Consider the following 14,460-nt stretch of genomic DNA (forward strand, 5'->3'; position numbering starts at 1 on the left):
TATTCCACAAAGATTTCCTGCTACAGAGTCACATTTGGACTTGGAATGTTTGTGCACATACTTCTCTCTATTCCTCAACTGAAAGTGTGGTTCTTCATGATCTGAATGATTTGGCTTGTCACAGAACAATTTAGTTTACCTAAATTCTACTTTTGTTAAGGAGTGGTGAAATTTTTTTATTTTTTTTTAATCTTTTTTTTGAGAGAGAGAGAGAGAGAGAGAGAGAGAGAGAGACGGAATGCAAGCAGGGGAGGAACAGAGAGAGAGGGAGACACAGAATCCAAAGCGGGCTCCAGGCTCTGAGCTGTCAGCACAAAGCCCAATGCGGGGCTCAAACTCATGAACCGTGAGATCGTGACCTGGGCTGAAGTCGGACACTTAACCAATTGAGCCACCCAGGCACCCCGGAGCGGTGAAAATTATTTAAAAAGTCAGTGGGTTCTATTCTCTAGCATTTTGCTTTATAGTAAAAAAAAAAAAAAATCGCTGTAGTTTTAAAAGGTCTGTGTCTGACCATTATTTTTTCCTCAAGTGGAGGAGGGCCTGAGGTTAAGGGTCATTAACATCTTTTACTAAGACAAAAAGATTCAATTGTGGTTGCTAAGATACCAAAAGACAGATTCCTCTATTGCAGTCAGGACCAGTTATTAGGGATGTCTCCCCACAGAACAACACATGAACCACACCGGGCACTGCTCACCGCACTGCTGAGGCAAACAAACAGAATCTAAAAGGCGCAGGCAATCCCTGCCCTTGAAGAGCTTAATATCATCTGGTGTTTGTATTTAAAATTACAAAGCATATTTTAAATATTTTTTTTTAAGGAATAAAAATAAGACAACAGGAAGAAGGGAAGGAGGGAAGATAAAACCACATGTCAAGGTCAAATGCTTTATCTGAAGCTGCAGAGTCAGATGCCCTGGCTCATTTAGCTTATTTAACTGAATGAGTCAGTACTATGTGCTGCTTACTATTCTGGGAGTTAGTGACCTGGTGGTTATAACACAAAGTGTGAGCCCTCATGGAGTTTACATTCTAGAGTAGAGACGATGCAGAAGTGCTATAAATGTTTACATCTGTGCCTATGTACAGGTGTGCATCCAAAGTTCAAGAAGCTAAGGAGGCACACAGAGACAGGTGGAGAAGGCCTTATGTATATTTACAGGTTACCGTATGTCAAGTGGCAGGCTAGGCAATGAGGACGACTCTAACAGGAGGCACATGTACTCCGACTCTCAAGTATACTCAGGTGGGAGATCCAGGTAAACTAATAAGGCATTCTTGTGGGGCCACTTCCTGCCCCCGTAAACTTGGTAACATCTTCCTCATGAATAGTGACACTGATCTCCAAGGGTTATTGTGAGCATTAGATGTTAATAAAACATTCGCAGACTGCCTGATAAACTACAAATTTTATTACTACAGTTCAGTGCGCATGTTATAGAATTACAAGAAATGAGATTGGTGGAAAGTGAGGATGGCAGAAAAGGGGAAAAAGGAAAAAAAAAGTCTTTAAAAATCTAAAAAGCAGGAGAAATGGATTCACACGAGGACTCACAAGACATAGCACAAAGTGTATGTATAAACCTATAAGAAATTGGACACAATGGAATCACATCACACACCCAATTAAGTGACAGGAACAGGGGCACCTGGGTGGCTCAGTCAGTTGAGCATCTGACCCTTGACTTGGGCTCAGGTCATGATCGCACGGTTTGTGGGATGGAACCCCACATTGGGCTCTGTGCTGATGGTGTGGAGCCTACTTGAGACTCTCTCTCCCTCTTCCTGCCCCTCCCCCACTCAGGTGCCCTCTCTCTCTCCCAAAATAAATACATAAAAACTTAAAAACAAATTAAGTGACAAGAACAAAACTGTAGATGGTTGGCAGAGAAAAAAGGAGAGAACAATTTAAATACTACAGTCGCTCTGCCACTGTTTCACTGAATAAGGGAATGTTTCAGAGTGAATGAGATTTATAATTAGATGTGATTTTCATCACCTTTTGTATTTACTTGATAACTAACTCCTGCTTTAAAATGCTACTCCAACCATATGATCTGCATTTTACAGATACACAAATGTGCCCCCAGGGACATGGGGGCAAGTATATGGCAGAGCCGGGATGTGGGCCTCATTCTGCCAGGTTCCAGACACCTGCAGTCTTTCCATGATGCCCAGCCATCGGAACTTGGATTTGAAGGGACAGGCTAAGATGAAGGAGGAAAATGATGCAAACATTTAAGAGGAAAAGTTAATAAGGCTGAAAGGTATTTGTAGGAAAAGGTAAAGTCATTAAGACCAAAGAGAAACCAAGTCAGAAGCTCATGCAGCAACTGCTCAACACAAATTTCCAGAATAATACTAATTTCCTCTATTTCATACCTTTCTGCATAATAAACACTGAAGTACTATGGAAATTCAAACATTTCAGCATCCAAACTCTCTCCCTGTGTACCTCACACACCCAAAAAAGCAGCACATGTGCCTGTACCCACCTGTACACACACTTCACCAAATCACACTTCCAGACATAGAGTAACAAGTTCTACTGTCTTAGCAACAGAAAGAAAGGAATACATGCCAATAAACCAGTGGGAAAGAATGTAAGTCGGAGATAATGAAATGTTGGAATAAAGAAAAAACTTCAAAGTACAGGTGAATAATGGTGCCTCTGATAGTAATGATGAAATGGAGAAGCTGAGAAAAGTAACAAATAGAAGCCTAAGTAAGTCCTTCAGAAGAAGTCTTTGGAAGTGCATTCCCCCCCAAAAAAAATTCCTGCAGTGGAATTCATTAAGTATTTCTTCTGTGCCAGTGTACTCACACTCACAAATATATGCATCGAATCATATTTCCCACTGTAATTTTAGCAATTTTCCCTTACCTTGGAGGGAAAAATCTGTGGCACCAATAAGTAACAAAAGTTGTCAAATGAAATAATAACAACGATAACGACAGCAGTTACTTTTGGGCCATGCATCACGCCTTAACATCTCATCCTATGAAGCAGACACTTTATCTTGATTCTATTAGGAAAAAACTTACTTTAATATTAAGTAACTTGCCTAAAGTTGTCTCACACTGATGGGGTTGGGACTCCACACCCACATCTGCCTGACCAAGGCTCTTAACCACTTTACATTTTGCTTCTCCATTTGGAAGATTCAAATGTTCCCATAAACACTCTGCATTTTGTAATGTAGAGTTTATGAACACAAAATAATTCTCTCATGCAATATTTTAGAGAAAAGTAACTAAAATGAACAATCAGCCCCTTAAGTGAGTGCAATTTTTCAACCCCCAAACTAAGACCTTCTTGTGTTTATTACTGTTTCATATTGCAGAAGTCCTATCTGTGAATGGCACACAAACTGATTAAGTAAAAACTCAAAATACAAGACATATAAAAGGAATATGTTGCTGTCACAAGTCAGCAAATAATGTCTCAAAAATGTGAGAAATTAGGTCTACCACCTTCTCATTAAAATACTCTGTGCCTATATGGGCTTAATAACCTGTAGTTTTTTTGAAGTGTAAATTTTACCTGGGTCATTATGGGAATGAGGCACCACAAAGACTTGAAGGGGCTTAGAGTCCCATTCATTAAACACATAGCTAATGTCAAATCCTTGTTTCCAAACTCCACCATCTGGGTTGTCAAAAGGAATCAGACTGTAAACATCCAACATCTAAAAATATAAAAGACACAATAAAGGGGAAAAAAAGTAAATTTAACCGTGTATTACCATTTTTAATTTAAAGTTAATGTTGGAAAATATTTGCTCAAAGCTATTCATTGCTGTACTGTGTGTATGCATTTTACTAGATAAAGCTATTTCTGCAGACATTAACTGAAGAGTTTAAGGCAGAAAACATTTAATTACCATTCAAATTCTTAAAATGCTACCGTGTTACTTAACTATCCTGATAAATAATCCCCGCCCCATCTGCTTCTAATGAAAAATAATTCCATTCAATTCCTTCTTGCCCTGTTCTACTTCTACTACAGTCTAGTAGAAATTAATAGGAACTAAACAGCAAGCAAACAATTTCTGATGAAATGTGATTATGAGCAAATATTTCAGCATTTTCAAATACAATACTGGATAATTACTTTTTACTTTGAGTTACCTTTATTTTACAATTAATTTCATATATTTTAAAACCTGTATCAGAATGGAAATGCATCTACAGCTATGCCTTCATTTAGCATATGTTCTGTTTGCCCTTTTTATTCTAAAAATAAAACTACAACTGAGTCAACAAGGCATAATCATTTAAAAATGGAAGAATTTTTAAAATTAAGACTCAGTTTCTTAATGTTCAAATGTCGTCTTAAGCTTCCAATGTAGTAGTCCTGGGTAATAACCTATTTGGACACAAAGGGAAAAATACTGCCCAAAAAACCCCACAAAACCTTAAAACCTTGTATTTTTCCCTGTAATACTCTCTCTAATATTCCCTCTAATACTAAATGGGATAAAGAACACAAGTGACTGTGGTTAAATTTAAATTATGTAAAAAATTATATTCTAATATATAAGTGGGTTACAAAAAATTTAAAGATATCGAACAAATTATATAAAAAGTGAATACAAAGTATTTTAAGATAGTAACATCTCTCTCACTTCAGAATTTATGACTTTAATAAATATAACACTCCCAAGGATGAGTCAATAAATCTTTGAAAACCAGCTGGGAAGGAGGATGTGTTAGCAGTCTCTGTTATTCCTTCTGGTCCTTTCTCCGGCCCTGCAGCTCTCCTGATTCCCCACTGCCTTGCTCTGCATGCCTTCCATGGTTGTTCTGCAACAGGGCTGTTTCTGTCCAGCCCACCTCCAAAAAAAGTTCTGTGGTTCTCCTTTAAAAGGTACTTATTTAAAACCTAAACAAAGCCAAGAGTCACAAAAATAGATACACTTTTAAAGCACAGAATCCTGATACTGTCTGAACTTGGCTACGCACTAGCTGATAAGATTATAGGCACAAGGCCTGGACAACTCCCATGTCTCCAGCTTACGGACTGGACTGGCCTGTGAGCCACGGCCTCAAGAAAATAACATGTTTTCGGTCCCCAGAAGTTAGTGAAAACATCTACTCTGAAGCAAGGCCAGAGCCAACCCATTTTGTCCAGCTGTAAAATATTCACCCTTCAGGGTCCCATCACCAAGTTCCAGCTTCAGGTCTAAGGTACAGGTTAAACACAACTCTGCTAATTTGCAGAACAGAGCATATGTGACACACCCTAAATTTAAGAAAAGTAGAAGTCCTTTCTTATATCCTGGTTTACAACTCCACTACCCTCCAGAATGCTATCCAAGAGAAGCAGAATGCAAGCCAAATCCATAATTTTAAATTTTCTGATAAAATTAAGTGAAATTAATTTTATTGATATATTTTATTTAACCCAATGTATTCATAATATTATTTTCTCAACATATAATCAATATAAAAATGAACAATTTACCTTTGTTTTCGTAAAAAGTCTCAACACTTAGAGCACATCTCACTTCAAACTAGCCACATTTCACATGCTCAGTAGTCACCTGTGGACAGTGGCTTCCATTCTGAACAGCACAGCTCTACAGTATTTCCCTTCCCTCTTTCACAGAGATAGTTAGCAAAAGGAATCTAACCCTACACTGTGTGAAACCTATAGTGTATAACAGAGACATAGTAAGAATACAGCTTTTCTTGTACTCTTTATAGGAAGATGAGAAAATCTCTTTGACCAAATTTAAACCTCTAAACTTCATCTACTAGAGAAAGTCAGACCTAAAAAACATACAAAAAGGCCACAACGCATAAAATAATAAAAAAAAAATTGGGGGAAACACAGAATTACAGAATTTTATCACTAAAAAGAACATTAATGATCAGGTGAATAATCAAGCCAGTTTACAAAAATACAATCTAAACTACAGACAGTTTAAGCAACTAAGTTAAAACAGACACCAGATCAAAAAAAGAAAGTAAAAGACAAAGAAGCCCAATGATTATTAATGAATGCATACATTACCTGCACATCTGAATGCCTACTTCCACCTTGTAAAGCGAATGAACAGTCTTCAGGGTCCACTACGAGGGACAGCTGTTTTGACGGCAGAAGAGGTAAGCCAGCACCTTGGCTGAAATTGCCTTGTGAACTTTTTGGACCATCCTCCACAGATTCACTCAAATTGATGACCGAGTCTCTAATATTTGAGATGATCTCATTATTCTCAGCTAGCAAACGCTCCAAATGGTCTATTTTTTCTTGCAACATTGAGAGCTGGCCCTACAATAAAAAAGAAAAAGGCAGCTATAGGAAACTCTAATATAGCTCTGCTGAGGCACACACATTTTTTTAAAAAATTATGTGCCTGCCCAAGAGTGCAGCTACTCACCCTTCACTTTCCACTTCTGTAAGTGGGATCACAAAGAGCGTGAATGGCTGGCAGTGTTGAAACACCGACTTACAGCAGAAAATCTCCATGGCTTCAATCTTTGCTTAATCATATTTTAAAATGTGCAACAGAAAGACCAAAAATATTTAGGGATATACTTCCTACTGCCCCAAACCCAGCCCTAAAAGATCTTTGAGTTCTCTATAATACCTAAGAACAACATACTATGTTCAGGTATGAAATTTTAAATTTAAGTATAATTGATTTTAGTCACTTGAAAGGGTCAAAAAGCGTGAACCTGAAAAAAATCATTCCATCATAATTGGCAACCTTGTGGACAATCCTAGGTAAGAAATATCATCTAAAGGAAAATCAGTTAGTCAACTCTTAATTAGCCATATGCATGAAAAAACCTGGAATGAAGGTCCCCCAAGTAATCATACTGTAGGTCATTTGGACTCTCCTACCATACTGTGTGACTTTATGATTTTTTAAGTGATCCTCACATTAAGAGGCTTGTAGTCCTTACAACATAAACCTTGTTATACAGAATAATATCTCAGCTTATGAGAGCAAGGACAATCTTTGTCTTGTTCACTCCTATCTCTGGAATCTCAAATAAACAGGAGATACTTAAATATTTGTCACATGGCCCTTATATTTCTAGAACTCAACAAGAATTCTTTACACCTACTGTAGCAGGCATAATGCTACACTGGGGAGACAGATATACATAAGATAGGAGTCCTTACCTTAACACAAAGTGACGCTGTAACTAGCAAGAGACTACTCAAAAAGTCCGTGCTAGGGTTTAATAAACATAACTATATACATAGTGAAAAACAACTCTGGACACCCAAAAACAAAAGTTCTATCACCAGTAAATAATAGGAAGACAGAAAGAAGGAGGGAGGGAAAAGGGAAAACACCTAAACGTCCACAGGTAAGGAACTGGTCAAATGGTACATCTATATCATGAAGATGTTCTCAGTCCCTGAAAATACAGAAATATAAATTCTTTAAAAATTAAAATATATGAGAAGGTGTTTTCAGGAGATACAATGGAGAAAAACCACTTTAAAAAGCATGGATAAAAAATAGTAATTTGATATCATCCCTTTTTGAAAAAAAATACATAATCGAGATGATAAAAACTGATTATGGGTATTTAAATTCTACTTTAGTCTGTGATGAATAGTTGTTGACTGTTTGATAGGGAAGCCAGGAGAAGAAAAGGATTCTACTTCCAGGTTAGTGGCCACTTCAACAAGGGGAGAAGAGAGGTCAGCAGACTGGAGTCTTCCAAGGGAAGGCCACTGCAGCAAACTGTGTAAACTGAAAGACGTCTGAAGGGACTAGAGAAAATATTTTGGAATGAGAAAAGAAATAGCCAAAATTAGAAGCAAATCAGCAGCACATTGTCTTTGTGGGGAGGAGGGAGGTGGAAGAGCAAAAGACAGTCTCCTTAGACCTGAAAGATGCTCTCCCAGGTCTATTTAGAGGCACGTGACAGAAAAAGCCCATGCATGTCAAAACTGTCACCGCTGGGGTGGTGGGCTATTTCTAAGAGGTAGAACTTTGAAACCTGTTCATCAGCATATATAGAAGGAGGAAGTACAAGGTTTTAGCACAGAACTCACCCTGTAAGACAAGCCCCATTTCCTCTACGGAAAAGCAAGAGAAAGAATACGCACCAGGTCACGACCAGAAATGGCAAAGCAAAGGAAATGTGATGGATCAGTACAACACTAGTTCAGGGCTCAAAGAGAAGCTGGCTGAACCAGTTAGATTCCAGGTCAGCAAACCCATTGAGCACTATCATACTACAAACACTTCTTTATCAGCACATATGGATGGACAGTGGTTCTCAGTAGAAAGGCCAAAGGGAGTCCCCCACCCCCTTGGCATAACCCAAAGTTCACCCAAAGAAGCTAAAAACATTTGAATCAGGTATGCAACAGACTAATCTGTGCATATTTTCATAAAATGACATGCTATCAAAGGCTGTCTGAAATAATAGGAAAACTTTTCTTCACTTATTATCAAAACATCAGAGACTGCAGCTTTTTGAAATCACTGCTGATGAATTCTGTTGAATATTTCCAATACTGAAGATACAAGTCTATGTCAGGGATGCTTGCAATTTCTACCACAGCAGGTAACAACAGTAAATCGAGTTCGTGATTCCAAGCAGAATTAGAACATGTTGGCTTATCTTGCCTCCAGTAAAGCTACCCTCATCCATAAAATAAAACTTTTGTCTAAAATACCACCACCCTAGAGCTTTTAAAGATGCAGCATGTTTTATCGGACACTTACAGTGTATAAATTAATACAGTGTCTGCATTTCTCCAGACCTACCTGCACTTTCAGGAAAAGATAATTTTGGAGCCATGCACAAGGCAAAGCTGCCTAGAGCTCAACAAGCACACACTGAGAAACAAGCACACACATCTGGGAATATTCCTACAATGGCTCTAGCCCGATAACCCATGGATGAGCATATTATTCAAAATAAATATTACAGGAGGTAGATGTTTCATGAAAAATAATCCTGAAGGTGCTAAAGACGACTTCGATCTCATTGTAGTTTTTAAGATACAATTAATGATCAGTACCTGGAATTCTGTACTGAATTAATAAGTCCATGGAGAAAATTGTGGCCTGGGGATATGTCAGCAGAATGGTCTAATGAAAATCATTTTTTTTAAACTATATTATGCAGTGGAATAAAACCTCCCTCCGGACAGCTGAAATTCTTGAAATATACATACCTCGTAAGCAAATTCTTGTACACAAGATAGAAGAAGAGTAGTATGACCTTAAAAGGATGCACTTGTAGTCTGCATTGAAGTAACAGAAATCATAGGTATCGTTTCAATTATGCTGACAAGTCAAAGAATACTGATAGCAATACTGAAAAAGACAATTTTCTGTAGGGTAAGAAAATCACTTGTGAGAAAAACTTTATTCTTTGATTTGCTAATCAGTTCTATAGGGAGGCCCATGGTGTTTTACTGCTGATGAGTGGAGAAGGAGGTCATGCTATTTGATGTACTCTGCTTTTGATGAAAGGGAAAAACTGAATAATAATAAAAAAAAATTTCACTGATATCAATGACTTTTGAGGGAGAAAATTTAGAGCCTACTACAAGGCAAAACAGGATCAGTAGCCACTCAGTCCTATGAACAAAATCAATCAATGTGCACCTACAGCCACATATGAAAGCTTGTTCCGCAATTACTGGCCCCGGGTAAACACTAGCTGCCGGGATCGGCATCACGATGATCACTGAAACTCGGCTGAATCTGTACATCAGCATCTTCCTTCCTGTTACAGTGGAAAAATTGTGTGCCTTCCCCCTCCCCGCTTCAAAGGCCAACACTTGACTGGGGAGCTCCAAACCCATCTCTCTCAACAGCTCAAAGGCTGTACTCTTTTGGTTAAAACTCTCTCAACACTGCTTCATCAAACTCCCTTTTCAAAAGTAACTCATTCTCAGTAGTATAACATGTAACATTAGGTCAAACTATATGAAATTTGCCATTCTCATAAATCAAATATAGTACAGTTCACCAATTTCCTAGGGTTCAACTTAGCATGATATTCTGTCTAAAACACCAAATCAAACTCCAGTGCTTCCCTTAGCCCCACAATCCCCTTCCAGGGCCCCAGCACCTTCAGAGACATACAGAGGTTATCAACAGTCTGTACTCACTATATACATTCCTTATAAATTCCTATTCTCTCATCTGCCCGCTGTATTCAGCCTGTGCGTACCACTCCACCCAAACTGCCCCTGAACAGGCCCCAAAGACTTCCATGGAGTCAGTCATGATAAGCACACGCTGTGCTCACCTGACTCATCATCTTGAGGAGCATCTAGCACACTAGACCACTTCTTCCTCCTGGCAACGTTTTCTTCACCTACTCTCAGCACAGCATGCTCTAGGTTTCCTTCTGCCTCTGGTTTATCAGTCTCCTTCTCTCCCCAGTAACTACATGATGAAGGGCCTTAAGGTTAATTTCTGGGACCTCTGCAGTCTCTATACTATCTTAAACTATCTCATACACTCCATGGTCTGATGTCTCATCTACATTTCTATCTCTAACTGAAGCCTCTTCTCTGGAAAACAAACCCATACATCCAAATGACTACTCCGCTCCTCCACTTGGGTTTCAAACTTATGCCCCAAAGAACCCTCCCAAATAAGCCTTCTGCATCTTCAGATCTTCAGTAAGTAGCTCTAATGTCCACCTAGTTAGTCACTCCCCAAATCTTGGTGGCATAACGGATTCTTCCTCCTTCCTCACCCCGCTCACACATCCAGTCTATCTGCAAGCTCTTTCCTTACTACCTCTACAATAGCTGTTGAATCACTCCACGTCTCTCCCTCTCAACTGCAACCATGCTGATCCAATCCTCCGACAATCTCTCCTGTCTCGTACACAGCAGCCTCTTAACTAATTTCCCAATCCTAGGCTTACATCCTTCAACCGCGACCTATGCAGCTGCATTGTATCTTTCTCACAATACAATCCAGAGCTAGTTTCTCACTGCACTTACACTACCATCAGTAAGGACCTGTATCCATCTATCCCCCCGCCCCCAATTTAGCTTCACCCTCATCTCATCTCAGTTCTAAGCCAGTTCCTCTTCAACCCATCTCGAGACCTTCATACACGTTCTTCCTTTATAGAGTACTTCAGATCTCACCTGAAATGTCCCCTCAGCATAGCCTTCCCCAGCCATCCTGTATAAAACAGGCCTTCTCAGGGGCACCTGGGTGGCTCCGTCAATTAAGCGTCAGACTCTTGATTTCAGTTCAGGTTATAATCTCAAGGTTTGTGGGATTGAGCAGTGCAGAGTCTGCTTGGGATTCTCTCTGCCTCTCCCTCCCCCTCTCAAAATAAATAAACATTTCAATAAATAAATAAATAAATAAATAAATAAGCCTTCTCATGTGATTCTGTATTATGTCAACTTATTTTTTGTCTTACTACATCTTTTACCTATTTTATTCATGTACTATTTATTTCCCCATCTTCATCACTAAATAAATATTTATCTTGAGAACAGGCACCACAGCTATTGTTATTCATCACCATACCCTGATGCCTAGCACAATGCCTGATGCACAAAAGAACTGCAAATATTTACTGGGGGTGGGGGAAACTGTGTGCAACCTTTTCTCTAAGATAAGGAAGTATTAAATGTCATTTTTTGGCACAGTTTACACCAAAAATAATATGAATAAAAATGAAACACTAACATTTTTTAAGAAGTAAATCAACAAAAATCTTCACTGTGACCCAAAACATAGGTAAGAATGAGAAGTAAACGTCCTCAATTATAGGGTGATCTTCATCGACTAAGAGGGAAATAATATAGAAATTGAGCCATGTTTGGCCACAGTGACAATCATGACTTTGTGAGTAGGGTAAAATATGTGACTCCTCCTCTAGGGCAAACAGAGATTATGGATTTTGTACAGTCCAACCACAATTTTTCAACCTTCACTACCATTAGTAAGCATGGCTCAATGGGCTCTGTCAACTGATGTGGGGGAGGGAAAGAGTCTGATAAAAGAACCCAAGGTGATTCTGAAATTCTTCCTACCATGATAGTGATAGAAAATCTTCACTCAACCAAATCAAGTTTCTAGTTCAGAGACCTATAGAGGAAACAGTATTACATGTTTATAAGATAACCACCAATGCCATCAAAGGCGGCATTCAAAAGAAACAAAACTTCACTCCAAAATGTATGTGCTTGTAAGTCTGAAACTCTAGCTCCATACCACCTATCATTCATGCTTTCTTTTCCTCTGTATTGTTGGATTTTGTTAGATTCAGTATATTACTCCATCACATCAAGATATTTCTGGACCTGGATTCCATCACTAAATGTGCCCACCATGCAGTAAATGTGACTGGGTAAAAGGCTCTAACAATAACCATCAGAAGCATCTGAAAGACTGCTCAAAATTACAAAACCCAGGAATCCACCCTGGAATCTTGGGAAGAGTCTCAGAAACTGCAGTGTTTATGTTCCACAGGTGATTCTGGTGATCAGCCAGGTTGGGGGCTGATGTCTCTGACTTCACACATGTCAGTGCAATATCTAAGATAAACAAGCCAAAAATAATCCACTTGCCAAATCACCCCTAAACTAGAGGGTAACATAAATTCATAAACATGCATCTTTTGATAATCTGCTTAACTGGGTATTAATTCTTCTAATTATCCTTGTACCAGATTCTTCCATCTCATGCTCTAGGATATTATACTTCACCACATTTTTAAGTAACTGCAAATAATGATTACCTTTATTTTTAATGACTCCTTTTAGCTAATAAAGGCAGTTTAGGTGAATGGTTAAGCACATGGGCACTGGGTCAGATGATGTGGGTTCCAACAACACCTTTGGTACACTAGCACTGTGACCTTCAGAAAATAACTTAATTTTTCTGGGCCTCAGTTTCTTTATGGGGAAAAAAAGTGCTAATACCTACTGCTTGGAATGGTTACAAAAGAACTTAGCACAGGGCCTTCCAAGAAGCAGGCACTCAAGAAGACATTACTTCTGTTGTTGCTACAATAAAAGTATGGCTTTGTAAAATCACTTTGAAGGGTACAACTTTCCAGGGTACAACTGTGATTAAGAACAGACTCTAGGGGCACCTGGGTGGCTCAGTCGGTTAAGTGTCAGACTCTGATTTTGGCTCAGGTCATGATCTCAAGGCTAGTGAGTTCGAGCCCTGCATCGGGCTCTGAGCTGACAGTGCGGAACCTGCATGGGATTCTCTCCCTCTCTCTCTCTCCCCGCCTCTCTCTCTTTCTCTCTGTCCCTCCCCTGCTTGTTCACTTGTTCTCTCGCTCTCTCTCAAAAATAAATAAATAAACTTAAAAAAAAAAACAAAAAACAAGACTCTAAAGCCAAGAGTATTATCATCAAAACAGGACAGGAGACCCAGCCTCCATCCTCCCACAAAGATCAACAATGAAACAGCTATCTGTGAACAAAAACAGCTATGGGACAGCCCTGGAGTCTCCTCACAGCACAGTGGAACAGAACACCTGAGAATAACCACACAGTAAAAGAAGGAAGATGGCTTCATTTTGTGCGCATAATCCCATCCCCCAGGCCGGCACTGCTCAGGGCCACAAGGGAACTCCCCAGTTAGAAACAGTTCCCCTTGGTAGGAAGGAAGAGCAGGGTAAAACCAGGTTTCCCAGTCACTGGGAGTACCACACCAAGAGATATACAGAGATATCTAGGAACAAGAAAATAAAAAAAAGCAGGGGCTAGCTACCAAGAGCGGCCACACAGCATGAATAAGAATGGTTCACAGTGACCTGCTCTACAGACAAACCCAGCAGCTTTCACCATTGTAGAGGGAACCAATGGCCAGTACATCTGCCATGGAACCTCTGCAGATTTCACCAACTTTCACCTCACATGTATTGGCACTACTGATGCCAGCCACCTGTGTCCCTCCTACTCTCTCCCCACTCAGCCTCTCTGGAACTTAGGAACCACACCAGCAGCCAGCCCAGGCCTCTGCGGCTGCTCAAGTGCAAAACTCCGGCCCAGAACCCCGCGGCCGACCCCCATTGCCATGGAGCTAGCCCCTCCAGCGATGCACTTGCATGCCGCCAACCTGATGCTTATCTCCAACCTCCACTGCCTGCACATACTCAGGAAGAGACTCTGCAGCCACAGGAGAGCAAGCCTATAGCCAGGGCCTAGACGGCTGCTTACGGGCACGGAGGAGGCCCTGTCTTCGGTCACTAGCCTGCACCGCCACACTCACCTGGTGCCAAACACTCCAGCTGCGCAACTGCATGTCCTCACTCAGCCTGACCCCCATCACCAGCCTCCACTGCTGTGTGTCCGTGATGAGACTGAGCCGTCGTGGCTCATGGCACATCAACATCCAGGGCCCGTGCAACTACCAGTGCCTCCACGGTTGGCCCCAGCCCTTGCTGCCTGCCTTGGCTCCTACCACTACATGTATGTCTGCAACCAGCCCTCCACCACACAGGCCTCTGCAGCTGAGGGCACCA

General features: G+C 40.2%; 1 protein-coding gene across 2 annotated transcripts in view; it reads right to left on the reverse strand.

Moving 5' to 3' along the window:
- MAN2A1 (mannosidase alpha class 2A member 1) overlaps positions 1-14,460 on the reverse strand; it is a 166,193-nt gene that overhangs the window by 135,138 nt on the left and 16,595 nt on the right. For both annotated transcript variants that reach the window (XM_060635233.2, XM_060635234.3), the window contains exons 2-3: positions 6,023-6,280; positions 3,548-3,692 (exon numbers count right to left, since the gene is read on the reverse strand). In XM_060635233.2, coding sequence (XP_060491216.1) covers positions 3,548-3,692; positions 6,023-6,280 — 403 coding nt within the window. The remainder of the gene's footprint in view (positions 1-3,547; positions 3,693-6,022; positions 6,281-14,460) is intronic.

The sequence above is a fragment of the Panthera onca genome, chromosome A1 (assembly GCF_046562875.1).
Source record: "Panthera onca isolate mPanOnc1 chromosome A1, mPanOnc1 haplotype 2, whole genome shotgun sequence".
NCBI classification, from domain to species: Eukaryota; Metazoa; Chordata; class Mammalia; order Carnivora; family Felidae; genus Panthera; species Panthera onca.